This window comes from Clupea harengus, chromosome 14, assembly GCF_900700415.2.
Source record: "Clupea harengus chromosome 14, Ch_v2.0.2, whole genome shotgun sequence".
Taxonomy (NCBI): domain Eukaryota; kingdom Metazoa; phylum Chordata; class Actinopteri; order Clupeiformes; family Clupeidae; genus Clupea; species Clupea harengus.
The window spans coordinates 20,387,751-20,413,609 of record NC_045165.1 but is presented as its reverse complement, the minus strand read 5'-3'; the positions used below and the strand labels follow the sequence as shown (position 1 = coordinate 20,413,609).

At 47.5% G+C, this 25,859-nt stretch overlaps 1 protein-coding gene across 5 annotated transcripts in view; it reads right to left on the bottom strand.

Annotated features, from left to right (window-relative positions):
- Nucleotides 1–25,859, bottom strand: part of fermt2 (FERM domain containing kindlin 2) — a 49,438-nt gene that overhangs the window by 19,028 nt on the left and 4,551 nt on the right. For all 5 annotated transcript variants that reach the window (XM_012823678.3, XM_012823687.3, XM_012823695.3 and 2 more), the window contains exons 3-4: nt 12,703–12,936; nt 2,728–2,856 (exon numbers count right to left, since the gene is read on the bottom strand). In XM_012823678.3, coding sequence (XP_012679132.1) covers nt 2,728–2,856; nt 12,703–12,936 — 363 coding nt within the window. The remainder of the gene's footprint in view (nt 1–2,727; nt 2,857–12,702; nt 12,937–25,859) is intronic.

The window sequence follows — 25,859 nt, the reverse complement described above, 5'->3', positions numbered from 1 at the left end:
AGAGAAAGAACGGAGGGAGAGAAAGAGAGATGAATGGGGAGAGAGAAAGGGAGGGAAAGAGAGGGAGTAGAGAAGGAAGAGAGAGAGAGTGAGAGTTAAAGAAAGAGAGCGCGCGCGAGAGAGAGAGAGTGGGAGACGGAGAGGGAGACGCACTGTAGTCTGCCAGGCTGGCTGGCTGATGCCGCCTGGTTCACTTTTAAATAGCAGGCTGACCAACTATGTGTGGAATCCCAGCCATTCCTTCTCCCAGGCCGGAGAGTGTGTGAGTTTGTGAGTGTGTGTGTGTGTGTGTGTGTGTAGCATGTCTGCAAATCATATGCTAGTTCTGCACCTCTAACCCCCCCACCAACCTCCCCACAAACCCACAAGCACCCATTTCAGCACTCGCTCAAAATAACAACACAGCTCTTTGTTTCCTGTGCTCCGCTGCCATTTGTACCAGTACTGTGTCTGCTTGTCTGTGTGTGTGTGTGTGTGTGTGTGTGTGTGTGTGTCAAAAAGTGTGAGTACCCCAGGGAACCAAAGGGACCCTGTGTGCAGCCTTTCATTTTAAGGAAAGCGAAAAAAGATTTAATATTCCACAGGACAAGGATGCTAATGTTTAATGCATACTGTGCCATTTCTGAGGACTCAGAGGTCAACCTTCTCTTCAAGGAGTGTGTGTGTGCTGTGGTGGTGGTGGGGGTTGCAGTACATTCTTGTCAGGCCCCCACTCCAAACTTCTCCCCCAGTGAGCATCTGTATGTGTATGTGTGTGTGTGTGTGTGTGTGTGTGTGTGTGTGAGGCAGGGGGTGCTGTACACTCTCCCCAGACCTCCCCATGAGCCCCTTTAGAGCGAGTCTTTAAAGTCCGTCTTTCATCCCAGCAGGAGTCTCCGGGAGAGAGGTGACGGTGTGGTGTGAAAGAGCCGCTCTCTGTGTAAGTGGATTAACACACAGATGCCCAGTCAGTGCCTGGAGACCCCCTCCTCCCCCCCCCGCTGTGGGTCCCCTGATGGTTATATGGACTGAGTCACCTCATCTGTGTCATCTCTACAGTGCTTAATCTGGGGTCTCAAACTGTGAAGCAAGAGGCTGCAGCGACGGCTTCCAGTCCTGTTCCTAATGCACTCATTAGCCGTGTTTCCAGTATCGGGCCACAGGCTAGCGCACGCCAAGGCCAGGTGTGTTTCCATTCTCACTTCCAGGGCTCGATCGTGCCTCCTCTGGGCTTTCTCAGGGCCAGCGGACAAGGGCTTTTGGCCCGTCAATTACCCCAGGGCCAAACAGGGCTAACTGGTGCTAGAGATGGTGTCAAGGCGGGGTTAGCGGAGTCAGGTAAGAGAGGTTCAGCACCAAAACAACATAACTAGGTCACTTTCAAAGAAACAACACGCTACCAAATAACCTTAACAGATATCAAGGAATGGCTATTCGTTGGAGCTGGTCAGCATGGGAAATCAGGGCTCTGCTTCATATTTGAGCTAATAAAAAGGTGCCATGTTAGCTTGTTTAAGTAGGGGAGAACAACCAACATGATTGTAATACTTTTGATAGGTGTCCGTTTGGGTGGTAGGCATAAAAGCTAAGAAATTTCAAGTTGCTCAACGACCAGGATCTGCAAGTCTTTTACAACTTAACAAAAAGTTAATTGACCCTGTGTTACAAACACAGGTAGGCTATATAGAAACAACACTCTTGTATTTCAATACAAAACACTGCAGCTTCAAATGAACACAATACATATCAATGTTTCATTAGCATTAAATTCAGATTGGATGATCATTAAAGACAATTTAGTGCAAGGAACGATTAGCATGTTATGCTAGCTCACAATGACTGATGTGCTTTAAAAACATAGGCTACTTATTTAAATAACTAAGACTCTTTAGGTTGCTATGACATCTAACAGTAAACTATGCCTATGCTATAAACTGGATTATATGACATGGATTGCTAAATTAACTATTCCAGTACATGAAAGTTTTAAATAATAGGAGTCATTATACATTATGAAGGACACACTTTATTTGAGTGTTACAGCATTGAGCATTCCACCAAGCGAAGACCAGCAACAGCAAACAAAAAGCCACTTCTGCTTTAGGTCGTAGGTGCCTGGCATCCAGACTTTATCGCATGATAAATTATCGCAGGATAATATTCCTTTGACTTCCCACTCGCTTGTGAAACTGGCGGGATGGGTGACGTTTACACCAGGGCAGGATGTTATGAGCAGGTTTTTAGGCAATTTCCTGCAGGGCTATTGGCCTGATGGTAGAAACAGAAATTATTTTTGTTCTCACGGATTGAGGCCTCAGGCCTTTAGCCCTGGTTGGTCCGAAGATAGCCAAGTGGAATAACGGCTAATGTGTGTGTGTGTATGTGTGTGTCTGTGTGTGTGTGATGTCTCTGCTTCAGGGGTGTAGTTAGCAACTGTGGGTCCCCTGTGAAATCTCAACCACTACCTTCTAATTCTCAAAACTTTACACTATACATTGCCCAGCATGTTCAAGGGTCAAGGGTCGCTGTGCAGCACAGGGCAGGCCAATCTGTCAGGGTCTCCGCCTTCCCGTCATACCACACCCCTTCTTCTCTACATCATGGAGGAGTTCTCCTCTGCAACGTGGGAACCTCCAGTGCACTGATGACCTTGAGCCTCATGGCTTTGTTCACTGGTGGAGTGAGTCTGGGTTATTTGTGACCATTTTATTTGTTTGTGTGTGTTTGTGTGTGCGCTTGTTTGCTTACCTGATCCAGGGGTAAGCAGTGGCCCCTCGAGCTCCAGTGGGTCCTCTTCAGCCTCCTCCAGCTTTTTCTTCTTCTTCTTGGGGTCACGGGGCTTACGGAGCAGAGACACCTCCTCAGGGTGACGGATATCTGAGCAGAAGAGAGAGACAGACAGGAGAGAGAGAGACACAGGAGAAAGAGAGAGAGAGAGAGAGAGAGACACAGGAGAGAGAGACAGGAGAGGGGAGGAGACAGAGAGGGGGAGACGAATGAGTGAGGGAGCAGGGAGAGCAGGAGAGAACAAGAAAAGATGGAGGGGGAGAGAAGGAGAGGGAGAGAAATGGAGAAGGGTGAGAGTGAGACAGAGAGAGTGGGAGGGAGACAGAGAGAGTGAGACAGAGTTAATGTTAATATGTGTATAACTGTTAATATGTGTATAAATTAATGCTCCTGGGCCATTGGGAGATGAAACGCCTCAGGAGTGGAAGTCAATTGCCTCTGCTGTAACCAGATGACGCTGCAATGCATGAAAACCTGTCACTTGAAGAGAATTACAGTGGAATTTACCAGGCCTTTACAATATATTGTGAGGTCAACGAGCACTACCACCACATAACACTTGGGGGACCAATTGGACCTCACATTTTCATCGCTGCACCCGTTCGATATCACAATTAAAAACACTCAGCCAGCTAGGCAGAGAACCCAGTATGCTATTAGGAAAAATCACCATTTAAATTCAAACCCATTTTTACTGCGGCAGAAACTCTCCAGCTCCAGCATTCAGCTCATCCTGCCACACGGGAGACAAACATGGATCACCGAATACAAGATAGATCAGAAGTCCTGGGACAAAAGCCCAGTTCAGATTTTTCCACAAAGCCTTCTGCAGAAACATTCTGAGTGTACACCGTAATGCTTCCACTATAACTCAGAAGGCCGAGCCAGACAGAGTCCCAGCTTTACTGAAAACTGAGAAGAGGGTCTAAATTCTAAATTCCACCTACGTACAGCTCTAATACAGATGAGTTCAGCACTCACATCAGCATCAGCTCAAAAACCATCAGCCAAATTCACAGGCAAAATTCAATTCAATTCAACAAACGAGACGAACAAACCCTAAAAACTCAATATGGGCCATCATTGGAAAATGAAGTGTAACCTTTTCCTAGACTATATTGACATGGGTTATTGACCGCCAATAGCCAATACAGGAGGCCCTTGTTACAGAAAGAAGTGAATGGAGCTAGACTGAATTGAATGATAGAGATGGAGAGAGCAGGGACGGAAGGCTGATTTGGAGCCCAAGTGCTGGAGAAAGACCTGCCGTGTCTCTGGTAAAGATAACAATTTTGGGCTGTGCAGGTAAAATGCAGTTCTGGAATAAATCTCAAGAGCAACGCAGTAGTCTCTCAGCAGCAGACTGCACCTTAAGAGGAGGCCAGGGAGACAGATGGAGAGCTGAAATATTTAAGCGCCTCGCCAGCGAGATGAGTGTGTGTAAGTGTGTGTGTGTGTGTGTGTGTGTAAGAGAGAGACACAATCACAAACAGCTGCAGGAATGAAATGGAAAAATCACAAATCCTCAATCGGAATCCCTAGTCCCATATTTCAACTCCTCTCTTCTCTTCCCCAAATATGGGGCTCAGTCTTGACACAGCATTCACACACACGCGTACGGGTGCACACACACACATTCATTCACTTGTACGCGCGCACACACACACACACACACACACACACACACACACACAAACAAACACACAAAAATTGCCAAGAGTATACTGTAACCTAATAAATCATTCTAGCTAATCCTTACCTTATCACCTTATCAGGGAAATCTACAATCTGAGTGCAAGGGCTGCCAAAATCACAATCCCATCCAGAAATATGAGCCAAATGAAGAGACACACACACACAGTAGCCTAAATCACGAGGTGAACACTCCTGTGCCTGTTTGGATGGCTCCTTTTACTTCATAAACAAGGGCTAAAGCCCATCAGTTACTTTCTCAAACACACACACACACACACACACACACACACACACACACGTATCTCTCTAATGACCAAACCAGAGAGCTGCAGCGATCCCATTTTCCCCTCTCCGTGAAGCTGAGGAACAAGGGAAGGCACAGGGAAACATCAGTCAGCAACCGCGCACAGATTCGTTTATGTGCCTGGTTGTCAGGTGGCGGGTGTGATACAGCCAAAGAAGCTCAACAAAAATGATGAATCTGTTGTCAGGAAATCCAGCCGAGAAGCTGTCAGTTTACCGTTTCGCAGATGTAGCAAGAGACAGATATAGAGATAAAAAAAAAATTAAAAAAAAAGAATGGAGAGATGGAAGGCGGAGAAGTTGTTTAGAGAAGAAGCGGCCATGATTGACGCCTCCTGTCCTGCCGTCTCTGTTCCAGGCCTTCCCAGAGCTGAGTTTAAATACCAGGAAACAGTTGAGCTGAGAGCAGCTCAGCACCGTCCACTGGGCCAGCAAGGGGGACGAGTGCGTCAGAGGGGACAGAAGGGACAGACACAGGGACAGACACAGACACAGGGACAGACACAGAGAGCGCAGAGGCCTTGCCAGAGCTGCTTGTTTAGCTTGAGTTACTAAAGCAAAAGCATTCCAGAGGTTTTAAAGACTAACAGATGGTAACTCTCTCTCCTTCCCTCAAAGCCCACTCTTTCATTCTCTCTCTCACACACACACACACACACACACACACACACACACACACACACACACACACACACACACACACACACACACACACACACACACACACACACACACACACACACACACACACACACACACCTTTCTCTCCTGCTCGCTCGCTCCCTCTGTGTCACACACACAAACACATGCATGCCTCTCTCACACCTCACACACACACACTCCCCCTCCTTCTTCTACAATCTTGCACCCTCACACGCTTACTCTCCGTCATTCCTCCCCCACCCACGCACACCTCTGTCTTTTCTCTCCTTCCCTCTCTCCCGCTCTCCCTCTCCCTCCCTCTCTCCCTCTCCCGAGGTGTGGGCTCTGTGGCCATATACAGCCATGTGTGTGTGCGGCCTGCTGGAGAGCGGCCCTGTGCTGTGACTTAAGGCCCTGAGCGCTCGGAGCTGAAGGAGGCTTAGGCAGAGCCCTGGGTGCACAGACTACTGTAGGGGCCTCTACAGCTACAGCTAGGTCTTTCACCAGCTACTCTGATGCTCTGATGCAGGGGGCCATGGATTGTTCTAGGTTAAGCTTTTTGTTTTCAGGCTAGGAACTTGAGCTCTGTTTAAACACAAGTTGGGGGGCTCAGGTTTCTCCTGCTGCCCAAAAGGTTGGTGCCTCCAACTGCATCCTCATCCAAAGGCCCTACAATGATGCTTCTCTGCTGGCAACATTCACTTTTACAGAAGCTCTGCAGTTTGAGCTGAAAGAGGCTTATGGAGAGCCAACGCTGGACCTGGGTGCTCTGAGTACCCGTGTGCCCTGCAGAGCTGCCGCCCTGTGGGGAATTAGATGGATGGTTATAGGTTGAGCTTTCTGTGGTGTGGTTAGGCTAGGCACTCATAAACAAATCATCCACAAGGGGGCCAAACCTCTGGAGAATAGCAAATAGTGAATAGAGTACTGTTCTAAGCTGACCTGGTTATACACAAGGCTGCTAATAAAAAAAAAAGTAAAACTTTCAAAGCTTGCTTTGATAGAGCTGTATCATTAGGTACTTGTGATGACAGTGCCATCGGAAATTCAAAAAGTGAATTATGATTAAGATAAAGAGTGTTAGAGTTTAACAGTCAGTATACTTAAGGTTTGCTCAATGGGACATATTTACTAGCACTGCTTTATTATCTATGAGTGGGAGGGAGCTGGAGCACCTGCTGGAGCGGTGTGTGTGTGTGTGTGTGTGTGTGTGTGTGTGTGTGTGTGTGTGTGTGTGAGTGAGAGAGAGTGATTGTGTGTGTTTGGACTGATGGAGGCCTGGCACGCCTGTGGGGAAGAACAAGCCACCCTCCCCCCTGGCACCTGCCACAGGAGGAAAATAGACAGCGAGAGAAAGAGAGAGAGACAATGCTTTTCATCAGGACATGAAAGGGAGGGAAGAAAGTGGGCCGTAACTGGCGGAATGCGAGCGCTAGCGTGACATGCCACAACAATGGGGGAGAGAGAGAGCGTGCGAGTGAGCGGGCGTGAAATAGAACACGGCTGTCGCTACCCACACTACACCAGGAGGAGGACTTTAAGAGCACCATCAGCAACTCATCCTGCTCTCCTTCAGAAGGAGTGGTCTTGGGTCTTCGGTTTTACAAAAACAACAACAACACAGGCTAATTAATGTCTGTAATGCGAATTACAAAAAAAGATCAAATCAAAACAAGGCTGAAATCAATAACTTCCTGCCGGCTCAAAGCGCGAGTGTCGCTGAGTGTTCCAGCAACATTTCCGCTCCAAGCTCTCCTGGCTGCTTAATTAGGCTCTAGGAAGCCGGCCGTGGAGCACTAATTATGGGGCATCGAATGACTCGCTCTCGGTTCTCAAAGTCTGACTTGAGCAACACAGACCTGATGGAATCAACTCCACAATAAAGTCCTTACCTGCTCACTATTACCACACCAATCATCATGAGCCAATGGTATTAAGCAAGTAAAGAGCTTGTTTTAATTACTATTCTTTTTTAAAAAGTTATATCACACATACAGATTTGGCATGTGGAATTTCAATAAACGACAAAAAAAAAAGAAATTATGCTTACTCATTATCAGTGAAAATTCAACATATTCTGTATAACAGTACCACGCTACGGCAGAGGCCTGGTGTTTTGATGCAGAACATGTTGAAAGGGCAAGTGGCAAATGGACCCATTCACTGCATTAGCTACAACTACCAGGGTCCTTTCCAGCTGGGGCTTGGGCTCAGGGCCTCTAGGGCCACGTCTGAGCCAGTCATTGTGTGCCTGATGCTCTTCAGAGGGGGAGACATTAGGGAGGACATGGCACTGATCAGTGCACCAGCGTCAGCAGGAGTGGATAGAGACTGCAATGCTTTCACATGAGAGAGAGAGAGAGAGAGAGAGAGAATTGTTGTTAATGAATCTCAACATATGCATACTGAAGAGACAGACACACTTTCATCTTGATGAGATACAAACAGAAGACCGCTACTCCCTTCACACTAAACAGAGAAATGGATACTTTCAGACCAGCGAGAGACAAACATGGACACAGACAAAGACCTCCTCCTGCAACTAGAAAGACATTAAATCACTGACCACAGGCCAGGTCAGCAGAGCCACTCAAGCTCTCTCTCTCTACATTAGGTTAATGACAATGAATAACCTTTACAAAAACACTGCCTCATATACTGAAGATCTATCTCTTTACATTAGCTCAATATCAATGAATAACCTTTACAATAAAACTGCCTCATATACTGAGGCCAATCCTCACTGAGCTTCTCTCTGCAGAGATGAGCAAACGCTCTCCTTCTTTGGACACAGAGAACAAAAACAAGCTCAGATATCATCCTGGGACAACACCATACCACTCGCCAGGACTCCAGACTTCTGGCCATTGTGAGGAGTACGATGAGATGAGATGAGAAGACAAGTCCCCTCAGGCCTCAAAGCATCAGTGCTCTCTCTCCCTTTCTTTCTTTCTTTCTTTCTTTCTTTCTTTCTTTCTTTCTTTCTTTCTCTCGCGCGCAGGCACACACACAAATCAACTGTCACCTGCCTGTAAAAACACCTGAGTTTCAGGTTCTCACACCTGGACCACAGATGGACCAACCACCCCGCAACCAATCCCTCTTACCTTACTCCTTGTCAACACACACACACACCCCTGGCCATGACATCCTAAGACAAAACACTCCCACGCATGAACCGGACAGGCTTCTCCTGCAGACTCTGGGAAACTCAAGGATCCATAATTGCAGTAAATGACTGTTGGCAGAGCAGCAGTCTCCTTCAAAGTGGGAGTTTAATGCTGGGAGAGAAAATACGCACGCACGCACGCACGCACGCACGCACGCACGCACGCACGCACACACACACACTTTCTCTCCTCTTCATTCAGCAGTACTTTAGCTGGGAATGCAGTGATTTTTACGCTCATTAAAAACGGGATCATTCCAAACTGTTTTGAGAACAGTGAGGAGTCCTCCATCAGAGAAGAGGGAACATGATCCTGCAGAATAGCAGCTGGACTCCGTGATGAATCAGTGACGGACCTGAGGCGGCTCTGGGCCAGAATCAGATGCATTCTTGGCTCCCGGCACTCAGAAATTGCTACTGCATGACCAACTGATTTAGAAACATGAGGAAGGAAGGGAGGGAAGAGGAGAGCAGAAAAATCCCATTTCTCAGAGAAATCAATCAGAGTGGGGGGGGGGGGGGGGGGGTTAAAAGGCGGAGGGGGAGCATCTAGGGGAGGATGGCATGTGAGGTCCTGGGAGACTGAGTGACCATTGTTTCTCGCACAGCTGCATGGAGAAATCAAGAATGTTGCACTTTCTGCAAGTCTATCTCCGTCTCTGTCTGTCGGTCAGTCCGTGTGTGTGTGTGTGTGGAACTCTGGCCAGCTGGACAGAAAAAAAAACACACTTCCTGGTCCCGTTTGCGTTCCAAAGTTCTGCAGCGCTGCAGGCGCTGGAGGCCGCCCCAGGAAATCAAACTGAAGAGTCAGTTACCGAGACAACGCCGAAATAATACAGTGCGTCTGGAATCCCCAAGATGCAGGACTGTCTACACCAGACCAGCTTGAGAAACCATCTGCTGATCTTTAAAAGGATCACTGTCCTTAGACTGGGCTGGAAAAAGACAGAACATAAGTCATTGAGCATCTCTCCCAAAATGTAGAGTGAAGGTCACCAGAGCTAAAATAGATTTATCAAGGCAGAGGAAGGGGCACCTTTGCCTCACAGAGAGAGACAATCCCCTGTTCCTGGATATGTTTATTTACTGAGAAGATCAACACCAAACTGGGTTATTTATACATGGTGTTCTCCTGACCCGGCGCGAGGTCATTTATATTTCCTTCCTCTTTTAGAGTTAGACCGGTCAGAAGAGGACAACCCATGCTTGGATAAATAAGACTTCGGGCCTTAATTTCATTGATGGGCAACGCGGCTGGCAACGTGCAAAGTCCGCCGCACATGACCTAAAGGTAATTGAATAACTGTCTGCCCACAGGGGGAGTTCCATAGATAAATGAGTTCCTTCAAAGCCTTCAAAACACCTTTTTCAATGAAAATGATTTCATGTCGGGCAGACCTCCGCACAAGAACCTCCGTCTTCTCTGGAGTAAACCGTTCTGTTCATGACTGGAAATCTGTTGTTTGCTCTACTGAAGAGCAATTACTGAGCTCTGTGTAAACAAATAACTTCATTGCCACATCCACTGCCAGGTCGGGCCCTGCTTTGAGTAAAATATAGCTATCCCCGCCTATTCTCATTGTGTGGTCGTCTGCTGATGTGCCAAGCCTGTTCGCGGTGCACTTTACCCTAGGAAATTAGGGCCCTTTGTTTATCAAAAACAAAAATCAATCAAGGGTATGACAACCCATAAAGACATAAAAACAACTTTCAAAAAATGCACCATTTGACAAAAAGCCAATGATGAAAAGAAAGTTGTTAGATCACTGTTTGGTTGTATCCAGCAGCACCTACGGTCATAAGACTAGAGACCTACTCAGCATGGGGTCAAAATCCATCGCGCTCAAGTGTTTGACCTCCTAGCCTCTTCTCAGTACCATTAGGACACGGCTAAATATTGACAGAGGCAGAAGTTCACCTCTAAATGCCTGCTTGCTAAACATGGAAAGAGTGGGAGATGCCATTAGCTGGCGAGATTGATAGCTGGGATTGCTGAGATTGGGTGCTGTTAAGAGAAAGATTTGGAAGATACGGTATACATATATAGAGGCTGGGTTTGCCTTCTGTCGTGCTAAAGCAGGTTTTGCAAAGCCGAGGCAATAAACGCCACAGGACTGTTTGATAAACGAGACAAAAGACAGTAGGAAAACACCACAACAAAGGAAGGCGGCCATTTTCTTCCCTTTCCCCTCTCACTCTCAAATATAGCGCCTTCGAGACAACAGAAGGGCAAAAACAAGGCTGTACGTGACGTACACACACATGGCAGCCATCCAGTTCTTCCTGTTCATAGCAAAGGCAGACATGATTAAACGGTTGTGTGAGAGTGTGTGTGTTGCACGCGCACATGTGTGAGGGGAGTGTTGAAGAGTGACACGAGATTTGAAAGTGAAGGTCAAAAGACTGCAAACAGAGCCAGCTTGCACTCTCCGTCACGCCCAGGGGTTCTGTTATGATAGCGATAGCTGTGGCTCTACCTGTGAAAGCACACAACCCAGGCAACGGCCCACTAGGAATGACAGCTGACCTAGTTTTGATCTATGCAAGGGTTAAAGTTCAAGGTGAAGGTCCAGTATTTATCCATAGAGACTTACAAAGGCATCCTGCAATGGCCGGGAAACGAACCCGGGTCAACTGTAACAGGGCAGCCACGCTAACCACTGTACCGCCCCATTTGGAGCTTATTAAGAGCTAAGCGCTATAGGGTTCTAATGGTAGCATTGCCAGTGGCAGTAGCTGGGACTGATCCGAGCCAGATGCACTCTTGAGTAGGGTTGGGTACCGAGAACCGGTACCAATATGGAACCGGTTCCAATACAACCGGTACCTACCCGGACCGAAATGCAACGCAGATTTCGGTGCTTCATTTCGGTGCCTGAGCCAATTGAAAACGGTTGCTAGGCAGATTCCGCGGGGCACATGTAAAACTGCCCCAGCTCCCAATGTAAACTTTGTCCTGTGTCGCTCACGCTCATTGGTGTTTTCATAGCGAAAGTCTTATGACAGTGAAGAGCATGCAGCATTTCACAGAGCAAGCACAAACAGAACTAGCCATCAACCTTTTAACAGAGAAAATACCGAAAGGTAAACGGTCAAAAGTGTGGCTGTATTTCGCACCAAAATATTCAAACATCGCGACGTGCAGCAAATGCAACAAAACAATTGCGTGAAAAGAGTGGAGAGAAGGCAAAGAGTCAACGGCAGATCAGCAACCGAAGACTGAAAAATAAACGGAGATGACAGCTATACTTAACCTACGGTAGTTTCTTAAAGGGGCAGTACACATTTTCTCGTACTCAGTGTGTTCAAGTAACAAGATTAACTATAAACAAGATAGAAAAGATAGGTATAAACAAATCATAAAATGGTGAAATTTCATGAAATAAATGCAAACAAAATACATTTTTGACTCCAAAAGAAGTTTGAAGCTGTTTTTTGTATTTATTTATTTAAGTATACTATAAACTGTTGTTTACAGTTAATATAATGTTCATAGTTTGAAGTTAAAAAGTTTGAAGCCAAGTGTTTTGTATGTATTTATATTTATAATATACTTTAAACAGTTAATATATTGTTCAATTTGAAGAAAAAAAATTGAATTGAACAAAAGAATTGCTGAAGTATTGAAGCTGTAGTGTGTGTACAGAGTGTGTGTGTGTGTGTTTTGTATTTATTTGTATTTATTTAAGTATAGTCTAAACTTTTGTTAACAGTTCATATATTATTTAAGTTTTAAGTTAAAAGGTGTTTTGTATTTATTTATATATATAATCTACTTTAAACAGTTCATATATTTGGCAATAAAGCCTTTCTTACATGTCGTCAATCGTAAACATTTTTTTATTTTTTATAAAAGTATCGGTTCCGGCACCGGTATCGTTTTAAAAGTATCGGTTATGTACCGGTATCGGATAAAAACCAAACGATACCCATCCCTACTCTTGAGACAGCAGCTGATATTTGTTTTATAGGGTTGGTCCAATGTCATTGTGGATTTAGTCATTATCTGTATTGGGGTGGTAATAACTGAGATGGATTGGGGCAAATAAATGGCAGGTAGTTCACCTATATGGCTATAGTGGTGGCACTGTGTGTGTGTGTGTGTGTGTGTGTGTGTGTGGACTCACTGAAGGTTTTGCAGATGTCAGAGACGGCCTTGAAGACCCGGTCGGAGAAGTTGACCTTCACCCGCATGTGGCGCATGTTGGGCAGCTGCAGACGCAGCAGCTTGTGCTGCGGTGTGAAGAGCAGCCGTGCGTCTGCCTGGATGCCGTACTTGTCCAGCGTCCAGTGGGTCTTCAGCAGCCACGTCTTCTTCTTCTCCCACCACAGCGCGTGGTCTGACCAGTCCTTCTTCACATCTGAGCGAGACAAAGCAAACAGCAGAGACATGAGGTGAGGTGGGATCCTCAGAAAGAGACAGAAGACCTTGCTGATATAACCAGGGGAAAGGCAGGCTTTTACATTTTAGTGCATCATTATAAGGAATGGTTAATAAAATATGGTGTGTTATTTAACCTTCGTCATCAGCAGAGGTTGCCTAGGCAATGGCCGATCAAATGCAAAATACACACGTAAATACGTTAATAAATAAGTCATTAATTATGCCAACTGAACCCACAGCTCTGCTACAGGAGAGGAGAAAGAACAACACACACCTGACACCCGAGATATATTCACACCTGAGATATATTAATAGAGAGAAGCGTTTAACATCAGCCAGAGGTACAGAACAGAGGTAGCCATGAAGGAGACAATGAAGTCATTGAAACATGACGCAGTGAGATTCTGTATCTCTATGGCGTTCTTACAGGAGGACAAAGGCATAACAAGGAGGGATGAGGCGAGTGAGAACTGGCAGGGCGAGGGGGGGGCTTGCATACAAATATGACACTCCAGGAGGGAGAGAGAGAGAGAAGGGGGGGGGGGGGGATCAATACTCTTTCAGCTGGTGGAGCGGTTCACTGGCTGCTGGACAGGCTGGTCTAAGGGGGAGGGGGGGGTAATGCAGGGGTTCACTGGGGCATGACCGCATGACTGAGGCGGGTGATTTACGGCTTGATTGCTTACACGGCGTAATGGCTCATCTGAACACTTTTAAGATACATATTTGGGCACGCTGCCTAAGGACCAGCCCAACCAACCAACCCACCGGCTGGTAGCGCCCTGGGAATGACCAGGGGAGAGGATGGGAGGATGAGGGGGAGGGGGGACCTGTGACAAGTGTGACGTGACATCACCAAATGGCCCCAGCAGGGGTTGCCTCAGTGGGGGGAGGACAAAACAGTACAGCAAATGGAAGTGGGTTGATATATGTGCGAGGATGCATTTTGTTTACAGTATGTCCCTGTGTGTATGTGAATGATTATGTGTAAGAAATTATGTACGTATGTGTGTGTGTGTGTGTGTGAGAGTATGTATGTATGTTGACTAGGTAAGTCTGTGTGTGTATGCATGTGTCAAATTGTTTATTTGTCTCTGAGAGTATGCATGTATATGTGTGTGTGTGTGTGTGTGTGTGTGTTTGTGCATACATCTGAGACCTTGCATGACACTAGAGGTATCAATTTAAGACCCCCAGCCGGTTTGTTCTGCCCTGTCTGTCACTCCGCTGTGCACACACACACACACACACACACACACACACACACACACACACACGTCACCTTGGGCGGGCTACCCACAACAGTCCCGGCAGCCCCAAACTCAGTCTCAGGTCTCACAGTCAGATCTCGTTCATCAGTCCCTGCTGTCCGGCGTGTGCGTAGCACAGCAGCCATCTCTGAGCCCACTGCGTGTGAAAGTCCAAATTCACTGAGATTAGGACAACTCTAGACTAGGATTAGGACAACTCAGAGCAGCTGGGCACCACACACCACACCACATACCACACCACACCTCTCCTCATCTGCCTCCTGAGCAGCAGACAGGCTAAACGGGCCGCCTTTCACAGGTCTGGTTACTGCTTAAGACCCGGCGGCCTGGAGCTGGTTACTGACGCTTTCATGGCTGGGGTGTGAGGGAAAGGCAAACGGTAGGTGTGGGGCAACCGGGAAGACACACACACACACACACACACACACACACACACACACACACACACACACACACACACACACACACACACACACACACACACACACACACACACACACACACACACACACACACACACACACACACACACACACACACAGCCTCTTTTTCTTTGTGGAGGAGGAACACAATGGCCTTCCTGAAGCGCGGGGCTGGGAGAGTATACACCCAGGCTTGAGTTTCACAGACCGACTTTTTGGAGGTGCGGCGACTGGTGTCAGGTGTGTGTGTGTGGGTTTGAGGAGCTGCTGTAAAATCCTGTCCTAGAGAACGCTCGGCTTGTGGCACGTCCGCCCTGGCTGGAAAGGGTTGTGTGTGTGTGTGTGTGTGTGTGTGTGTGTGTGTGTGTGGGGGGTGGGGGATGTTTGCTGGATGTTCCTGCTAACGGTGAGGTCACCACTCCGGCATGAGTCCAAGCAGGCGAAGGGGAAGAGCACTGCCCTGAACAGGGTCTCGTTTCCCCACAAACATCCTCACACTCCCTCCCACCTTCCCTCCCTCTCTCTCTATCTATCTCCTTCTTCTTTCCCTCTCTCTCTCTCTCTTTAGCTAAAGTACTCTTTCCCTCTCTCTATCTGTCTGCTTCGTTTCCCCACTCTGTCCTTGTCCCTCACTCACTCACTCCCTCCCTCCCTTCTCCAGCTGGAGAATCTGCTCTCTCCGTCTTTTCGGTCATCTTTACTCCCCTCCCCTTTTCTTCAGCTGTAGTGCAGTCATTCTCTGTCTCACTCTCTCTCTTCCTCCTCCTCCTCCTCCTCACTCCCTCTCTCTCTCTCTCTCTCTCTCCCTCCTTCTCTCCATCATTCTCTCTCTCATTGCCTGCGTCAGTTTTCTGCTCTCTCATTCTCTTTGTCTGCCTTATTCCCTCTCTACTTAGTTTTTCCCTTCAGCTAACATGCTAGAACTCCCTGAGCTAACGCGCTAGCCCTCTTGGTCACTCTCACTTTACCCTCTCCCTCCATCCCTCCCTCCCGCAGTCTTGGATCTTTTCCTCTTTCTTTCAAACTCTTGTTCACCAGATGTGGGACACTAATTTTCCTCTCTCCTTCCTCTTTCTCTTCATCTCTTTCCCCCCCCCCCTTGCCGCCAATCTCTCCTTCTTTCTCTTCATCTCTTATTATCTCTTATTTCCTCTCTCTCTCTCTCTCTCTTTTTCTCCCCCCCCCCCTCTCTTGCCACCGATCTCTCCTTCTTTCTCTCTCTCTCCCCCACCCCTCTCTCATTGTCCAGCTGTAGTCCTGTTCTCCTAGTCAGGAGTCAACTCCTGACTCAGAGTTTCTCTGGCTGGTGGACGTGTGCGCCCAATCTCAACCGCACCATTTCCATTTATAACTGCCTACCTCCTTCTCATTACCCAATACATCCTTCTCATTAACCAATCAGTGACTAGAATAGCTGCATGTGTGTCAACATTCCCAACCATCACCATGGCAACAGTAGAACACAGCCGAGACCGTTATGGAAAGTTATAAATGTGGTAACTTAGGGAAGTGATTTAAAAGCCTTGCATGTATGCATCACAGATTAATGTGCTGTCTGTTGCTAGGCATGCTGTGTTTCTTCCCTCATTGCTAAGACTTACGCGTCATGACTGTAATGGCCTAGTTTAGCGATTGACTAAAGCTTAAAGGGTATAAAAGGAGAGTGGCATTTTGAACTCCTCCATGCGATCCTGAGTTTCCTCCGTAAACCATGTATTCTCAGCCTCTTTAGTACACGCTATGGAATGAGCTCATGAACACGAGGAAGTCATAAAGACACCCAACACTCTGAGGTGCTTTCACTACGACCATCTAAAAGCCTTCATGAAATGGTGAGCAGCTACTTCTGGCCAAGGTACGGCTCTGATCTGGCCAAAACCCAGCAGATCCCCGCTACGTCGGGGCTAGCAGATCCCATTCAGTCAGCTGGTACCTGGACACGTCCCCCAGCCAGTCAGCTGGTACCTGGACACGTCCCCCATCCAGTCAGCTGGTACCTGGACACGTCCCCCATCCAGTCAGCTGGTACCTGGACACGTCCCCCATCCAGTCAGCTGGTACCTGGACACGTCCCCCATCCAGTCAGCTGGTACCTGGACACGTCCCCCATCCAGTCAGCTGGTACCTGGACACGTCCCCCAGCCAGTCAGCTGGTACCTGGACACGTCCCCCATCCAGTCAGCTGGTACCTGGACACATCCCCCAGCCAGCATGTCCGTTTCCCTCTCCTAAACAACGTCACTGACTCCTCATCACCTTGTCCCTCTATAAAAGATCACCATAGTAACCACTGCCCAGGTGTCCACACACGCAGGCACACAGAATTGTGTACCTGCGTACAAACACACGCACACACACACAGGTTGACTAATCCCTTAAAAAACCACAGGGACTCCAGATGACTGTGCGCCACAAACTACACCACCAACATAATGGTGTTTACACACAGGAAATGAGCCAAATGTACGTGTGTGTGTGTATGTGTGTGTGTGTGTGTGTGTGTGTGTGTTTAGGTGGGTGGGTGTGTGTGTGTGCGCAGCTGTAGGAAAAGCAGGTATGTTTGAAAGAACTAGAGGACTACAAAGACCTCTTTGCTTGCAGTCTATAGTTAGAAAAATGAAAGTGGCCCATTCTACTCGTAGGTCATTATGAGTGTGACTAAAGCCTTGTTGAAAACTCTGACCAGGGAGCTGTTTGGAGAGCAGTCAGGTGAGGCTGTGTGGATAGGGAGGAGGAGAGGTAGTGTGTGTGTGATTGGGGGGGTGAAAAATAGGATAGCCTGGGCGAAAATAGGATTGCCGCCAGTGTTAACCTGTAGAGTTTCCCCTCTTTTGCGCCTGTGTGAGAGAGAGGGCATCGGGCCACAGGGTCTTTAACCCCCATCGAGTGGTAGTCCTGCCTTGTGAGTGGGGAGTACACACACACACACACACACACACTCTTTAGCAGTCCCCTTCTCTCCTGTACCTCAGCCAATCCACAACAGCCCCTGATTCTTTTCCCAGTTGTGTGTGTGTGATCCAGTGACCATCTATCAGAGAGCCTCAATAAAGACTGGTAATTCAATCTGCTGCAGGCCAATGGCATCTCCCAGCTATAAATACAGACTGCCAGGGTCTGACGTAATGCTGAATCTAAATGAGAGCGGCGGGCAGGGACAGGGGAGAGGAGAGGAGAGGAGGGGGGAGGGGGCTAAGTAATTGGAGGCATTAAATGCAGGCCTGGAGTCCTTGGGAAGAGTGGGGGGGGGGGGGTGAGAACGCGGGTGGGGGTTACGGAACGGAAGCCAGTGTTTTATGACCTCCGCTGGCACGTGGAGGAGGGGCTGGAGGTGTGTGTGTGTGTATGTTGGGGGGATAGGGGCGCTGGGACAAGGCTATCCATCAGTTTTCCCGAGCCTGGTGCTAATGAGTCATCTGAATCCATAACCAACATCTCACACACACACACACACACACACACACACACACACACACACACACACACACACACACACACACACACACACACACACACACACGAAATCTCACACCACCACTGGCCTGTATGTGTCACTGGAAGCAGCCTGGTTTTAATTTGGCATGTTTTACACATGAGAAACTAAAGCAAATGACCACTACAATTACTACAATGTATGCACACACACACGTCAGTGGAGCAAAGTTCATCTGACTAACTAGCTGATGCTCACATTGGTCACATTTACTGGCAGATTTACCATATTATTATAGTACACTGATGGACTCATGCATCCACACTCTCACACACTACTGAGGCCCTCCAGTGAAGTCACACACTAAACAGTCATTACCGAACCCAACTGAAGCGTAAACTGTGAAAATCTCTCTCACATGTTTCCATTAGACAAGCTTCCACAAAGAGTACAGTATGTGCAGACTGAGGTGCTCGCCGCACCGCTCTTGGTAAACTTAGCTGAGGACATTTTCCACACTACTGCTGCTGCTGCTGCTGCTTTGCACACAATAATGTGTAAGTTAGAGAGAACGGTGTGTGAGTCTTTTGTCAAGAGAGAGAGAGTGTGTGAGCATGTGTGCGAGTGTACCACTGTAGAGTGTTGAGGAGTATGTCATCACAGAATTACCAGGAGAAGCCGACTGGTACAGAATGCTTGAGTGGAATTCTAAGAATGTGGAAGTTCCTGTGGCGCATTCTGTGGAAAGAACTTTCTAGGCTCTTTCCTCGATAGCAGCCAATTGTGGCTCTAATCTTGTTCAGACCTGGTAATCGATCACAGAGCGAGTTGCCAGTAGGGCTGCTTTGGGGGCATATTAGAGAACTGATGACAGACACTAGTATATTTGAAAAGGCACAGAGACGATCTATAACACAGCACATGAGGGAAAATGCACCCTTGATGGAGAGGTTATGGTTGGGGGTGGGGGTTGACTAAAGCTCTACCACAGGCAGAAACTCCTGTGTTTATATTACAGAGAGAAGCACATCTATGAAGGACAGGACATGGGGGAGGGGAGGAGCACAACAATGGCAGGAGAGAAGGAGAGAGAGAGAGAGAGAGAGAGAGAACACAAGTGAACAAAATATGAGAGAAAGACAAGCGGCAAAAGCTCAAATGTAAAAAGTCACTCTTTTTGACAAAGCTGGTGAATGGTGTCGGAGTCTGTTCTTCAGACAACCTGAGGTTTCAGTTTTGGTGGATAGTCAGAGGACAGGGAGAGAGTGGATGTTAAATATTTTAATTTCCCACCATTGATTGACCATTAGGGAATCAATGATTAATTTGAAGTTCCTAACATGTCTACCCTCGGCTGGAGATGGTATTGAACCATGGTAACCCTGTGAAAGGATCAATAACAAGCATTACACGAACCCCCTAAAATAAAATCACACAGACAAAGAGCCTAGCAGGTATGAGACTACACACACACACACACACACACACACACACACACACACACACACACACACACACACACACACACACACACACACACACACACACACACACACACACACACACACAGACACACAGACACAGACACACAGACACAGACACACTTCTAAGCCAGTCCTCAGCGATAAAAATCATTAGAGCCTGGGAGAGGTTAGTCACGCGTCGGTCTGGGGTCTCCGTGGCGACGGCGAGCAGACGCAACGTGTTAACGCAGCGGGCGCCGTGTTTGGAGAGAAAACAAAGACGCGCACGTCCTAAATGCCTCAAATTCAATTCTGCTGCTCCGCGCGGCTGGCCACCACCTGTTGAAAAGCCCCTACGGCTCCCTGTAGAAAAGCCTCCCATGTCAGCGAAGAAGAAAAAGAAAAACACCAACTCACAGACAGTCAATATTGAGTGTCTGACAGATAGCATACAATGGCCCTGTGTGGCAAGGCTATTAGCAATGCACCAGGAGTAGGCTGGGCATCTCGTGTCGAATACAGAGACACACTGCTGGATTAGTTTGCTGTGTCCCACAACTATATCAGGCAGCTATATCAGGCAGTGGTTTGAGTAGGTGTCAACAGGCTTTGCATGGCACCAGGAAGCAAAGCATCAAACATGAAGCAGCAGGATTCTGCATTTATGTTGCATTTTATGAGCGGTTGGTTTAAACTTTAATACTTTATGAGACTGAAGAGGGCATCTTATTAGGTGTATGACTAACAAAGTGGTAGGATGATGAGGATAGGGACATAGCCAATCAAACCAGAGAGCACATTGCTCTGTTAAAAACTAATTATGTCTGAACAGGGAGCGGTAAAGAGTAATTGGTCTTTGATTCAGCTCGAAAGAATGGAGGGAGGGAGACTATTTCATGTCAAAGTAATGACTTAATTTTAATGACTTCCAAATGAAGATTTAATTGGAATCACAACGGAAAATATAAAACATAGTAGCGATGACAGAGTTGGTCATGTTGGCATCCCAAATACCCACTCATGGTTTGGGACCCTGCAACACACACACACACACACACACACACACACACACAGTGTCCCTCCCTGACCTGAGCCTAGGAACAAATAATTCCAGATGCACATTCAGTGACAACACCCTACTGATGAGTGTGTGAGTGTGTGTGTGTGTGTGACACACTACATCTCTCCTCGGACTCTTGGCTCACCTGACTGACTAAGTTCCATTTTTAAAAATAAGCCCTATTTACGGCTAAGGGCCAGACACTGGCTGAGTGATGCTTGGCTATATTTGTAGCCCACTTTAGCCGACCGATAGCCTATTGAGCCAGAACTCTACTTACCGTGCTCTGCAAACATTAACTTTTCATGCTCTCAAAAAAGATTTGGGGGAAGGATTCCCAAAAGCGGACCTGGCAACCACTTTAGGAGCAAACACCCCTGGTGGACGCCTTTCAAATGACCTTGTCCACAGGGATGTCCGTGTCCCTGAGCCTCTTGTTAGCTGTTTGCGTGCGAGGCAGCAGCTTCCGTGGAGTCATGGTCATCCAGGAACAGCGCTCTAAATCAATAACAAGGCATCGGATCTGGTTTTCAGACACTCTAAACTCCCCGTGGGCCACACGGCAACAATGCCTTTACCATGATGAAAGAGAGTCAGGAGACAGCAACAGAAACACACACACACACACACACACACACACACACACACTTATAGAGGGACAGAGAGAGAGAAAGAAAGAGCAGAAGAAAGGGAGTGAGAGAGAAAGGGAGAGAGGGACAGAGAGGGAGAAAGGCAGAGAGAGTGTTATTGAATGATTCGGCTGATTGGTTCAGAAGGCTGGTTCTGGATCAGCTCTTCCGATCCCCAATCCGATCTGCCCCTGCTGAGTGACTGCAGCCGGAGCCTAGAGGATCTCTGAGGCTTTCTGGACATTGGGCACCAGGGCTGCTGCTACGGATGGAATTCACGTAATGTAAAATTTGTCTAATAAATCAACAACTACTGCTGATGTGGCTGCTAAATGTGTGATCTACTATTCACTGTGGCCAGCTACTCCAAGGTCACTCACTGAGATTGGGATTCCCCCATTATTCACATACCTAACTGGATGAGGGGAAATTAACACAGCTGCTCCACCTGGGCACAGTTTGGATCTGCTGGGGGGGGGGGGGGGGGGGGGGGGGGGGGTAACAGGAAACGAAAGTAGCCTTAGCTTCCCAGGCTATTTCCATCCGGTCCATGTGATCTCCTCTTCACTGTGGCTAGGCCCTGGCATCCAGGCGGCTGTTACAAACTCACTCTCTGACAACGTGGAATTTCCCCTGATATTCACACATGCAACTTGGGTAGACCACACATGCTTACAACCAGCCGACATATAATGCCCAGGCCACATTGGAATAAAATCTACACATATACATACAAGGCATACAATAACCCATAAGCTTTGTCTAGTTGATATGAACTACATCTTTTATTTAAGAGTAAGCTCCAGCCATAATTCTAGCAATCCAGTCAGTGATGTCTGTTGGAAATGCGATTAAGCAATTTGGGGTATATGCGAGCCCTGCCTAAAGGGAGTTTCACACATTCCGTGTGTTAAGCCTACACAAACGTGACTGAAGACAATGTGGCCTGTGTGTGTCTGATTACCATGCTGCAAAGTGGAACCCAATGGTCCCGCCGTGTTAGGCCTGGTGTTTTGCTATTACACAGGCTGGCCATGGTACACCGATTCAACATCGAAGCACAAAGCTACTGGTTAGGGTGTCAGTGTTTAGGGACAGGAACCCAAGTGTCAAAGCCAATTCCTCCAAGGACATGAATGAGTGTTACCATCTACAGAGCACAACATTAGGGTTTTGGTGTCCCATTCTCTTGCGCTAACACAATGACAAAGCCCTTCCTCCCTGGGAGATGGATAGTTTGTCATAAAGTAAACACGGGAGAAACGAAGAAGCAATCCACCCTTCCATGGGTTTATGCAATTATGCCGTGCAGGCCTTGCTCGAGTAATCGCATTACGCACCATCTCAGGGAGGCGGGCGGATGGCAGGGAGGACCCCCTCAGGCCTCGGAGATGCCACTGGAGATGGGGCAGATGACACAGCCACCACTCCCTGCCTGTGATCGGGCCGGCCACTGCCGTTTCCATCCGGAGGTAGAGAGTGACCGATCACACCATCACCCAATTCTGACCTCAACAGCTTTCCAGGACTTGGTAATGGGTGGAGATTTCCGGAAGAAAAGGTTGGCTTAGTGCGTAGGCTAGGTGCCGGGAGTTATGATCTGATAGGCTTTTGACATCAGATCAGATAATTTCATAGGTCGTATCAAGACAGTGAGTATAAAAGAGTAGCCCTGGATGGCACGAGGCATGGCGACAGGCCTCACCAACGAGGTGCAAACAAACCTATCCAAAGAACATGGCAAGGCTACTATATCAACTAACAGCAATCTGTAAACACATGAAGTGACACTTCATACAACGATTGTGTAAAAACAAAACAACTGTGTTGGGCAAAGGCATATTGAGTAACAGCTTTTAACTGAGTCTTTGACACGCTAATTACAAGCGGGCATTGGCCTGGGCACCAAAACGTCAATCATCCAGGAAGCAAAACAACACTCGAGAAATCTTAGACATTTCAGGAATTTGAAATCTCTTCAACATCTCAGCATCTTAATTGAAAATTAATGAGCAAAAATCCCCCCAATTCTTTTTTGCAGGGCCAGTCGGCCGGTTCCAAACCCTGTTTAGTTGTGTGTAATTTAGAGGAGTGCAGATCTTCAGGGAAAGAGTAGATCACAGCAGGACACAAGCGTGGCAGCAGGAAACGGGGAAGGGTAGGGCTCCCACTTAGCCTAACTACTTCCTGTCCGACAGATTAGAGTGCTCTGAAGACAGGGAGCTACTAAGAGACTCTAGTTTTAGGCCCTCCTTGACCAAACCAGCAAACAGCTGGAATAATCAACTTTGCACATATTTATTTATTTATTTCTTGTACAAAACAGGAGATATGATCTGCATATTTGCCAGTGATGCATCGCACATATGGTCACAATGAGTCCCTTTTTCTGTAGGTTGTCTGCACACAGCCCTTTCCGTTCCCCGGTCGCGTCTCCTTCGCCCACACCCACAAACAGATGAGCTCTTGTGGGGTTTGTGCCGACAGACACACACGCACGCAGGAAAGCCATCGCTGCGGCGCTTCGCAAAGTCCCTCTCGTGCCTGTTTCTTCCATTATCTCATCATCTCTGTAGATACACGTCACATGACTAGTCTCCCATGGAATGCTGGGAAGGGCACATCTTTCCCTTTTCTTCAAGCCTCTCCAAAAAAAGAAAAGAAAAGAAAAAAGCCCCTAACTTTGGGGGTCAAGACAAAACTACACAGGAAATCCTGACATCCTGAGTTAAATCGCCTCCGTTTCCTAGCTGGGGTCTACACCATTGTCAGCCACAGCCTCTCTCAGCTATTTACACATAAAACCTGACAGCAAAGCATTCCAGCAAAGCCTGCCCCCTTAGGTTGAAAATGCTTAAAGTTCAAAATCCCCATTTTAGTAGGAGTAGGAGTGTACCATGTAGAATGGAAGACTTACAAAAACAGCACAGGATGGTTTTATTGTGTTTTTAATAGCCATTTAGCAGCATCAACAAGAAAAAAACAAACAGTGCACTTGTGGGATACTGATTATTAAGGTTAACGTGGCGTGTGCATGCTTTACCAGCGTCTGAGGCCCTTAACCCACCCAAAACTCCCTGCTCCCAATTACGCAAGATTTGTTATGAGTTATAACAGCATGCCAACCAAGCAAACCTTCAGGTCTAAAAAGGGAACAATCTGTGGCAGGCCAAACATACAGAGAGAAAGAGAGCGAGAGAGCGAGAGAGCGAGAGAGAAAGAACCTGAGCGGTGAGACAGGGCGCAGAAAATACAGGGATGACGGCAGCATCCAGGGAACATGCCAGAGCCTGGAAGTCATTTCCTGTTGGACAGAAGACTTTTATGGAATTCTATCAGAGCTTCTCACGTCACACTGCGGGGAAGCAGCCCCCCTCCCCACCCCCACCACACAATACACACACACATCCCTAGAGCACGCCGGAGTATGAGTATGGGGTTCAGCGTGGCAGTCTGTTCCAGAGCAGCCCTGACTAACAGAAACTACTCTAGCCTGCCCTGACCAGACCAGACCACATTTCTTTCCATTCTCCCTCTTGTTAGCAACCGAAAGCTCCCCAAAACACTGGAAAGAAATGGCAACTTGATCAGAGCCTCCCAAAAAATTACCAGACGGAACTTTAGGAGTTGGTGGCGGCGGCAGTAGTAGTGAATTCTACCGGCGCCTCTCCCTCTGACATTATTAATGTTACCAACTCCCGTTTTAATAGGAGGAATCTAATGACTTCCATTTTGTTTCCATCTAGATCACGTGTGTTTGTGGTGGCGGCGCTGGGAGCAGCTCCAGTCTGATGATGACGACATGAAGAGTACGGTCTGATTTGTAGCTCCATGACAGGAAGTGATGGGTGGAGTCCATTAGCCGGGGGACACGTGCAGTGACTGCACCGTCCACTGCCTCCCTGCTTCGGCCGGGCTGGCCGAATTACAGATTCACGACGAGCAGCGTGCAGCGTCTGCACAAAATGTGCCGTCAACACTGCGTTCCTTCAGTTTTAATGGGGATTCAGTTTGCACTTCCCTGGATTCCTGGGATTTCAATAAGTCTGAGTGCAATGTGAGACAGAGAGACACAGAGAGTGACAGAGAGAGAGAGAGAGAGAGAGAGAGAGAGAGAGAGAGAGAGAGAGAGACTCAGGCACTCTCCTGAGAGCAGCTAAGTTTAAGAGCCGCTCTCAAGACAGAGAGGATGGTAGCACCTGCCCTGCACCAAATCAAGCATGCACACTTTAAAATGGTTAGCAAGCGATACAACATAGAAATCAGAGCAGGATGTTCTGTGTGGGGGCAAACATGCAGCCAAAAACAACACTTTCAGAAAATTCCAGAATGCATGAGAGATTGGTTTCTCTCCTACCCTATTTAGAGTAGCCACTGTACAAACAATAACAAGTTACCCATACAAACACAGAGGCCTTGTGTGATTTATGAGAAGCCCTCCACCCATGCCAAGAGTAATATTCAAAATACAATAGGACGGTGGGCTGAGGTGATTGGTGTTTGCGATCGTTAAATCTTGAATAAAGCTCTCCTGAAAAGCATGGCAGGAAATGAACGTCGTGATCAATAAGAGAGTGCTTTCCTGGCATTTCCTTGCCTAATCCATTAAAAATCGCCGCTAG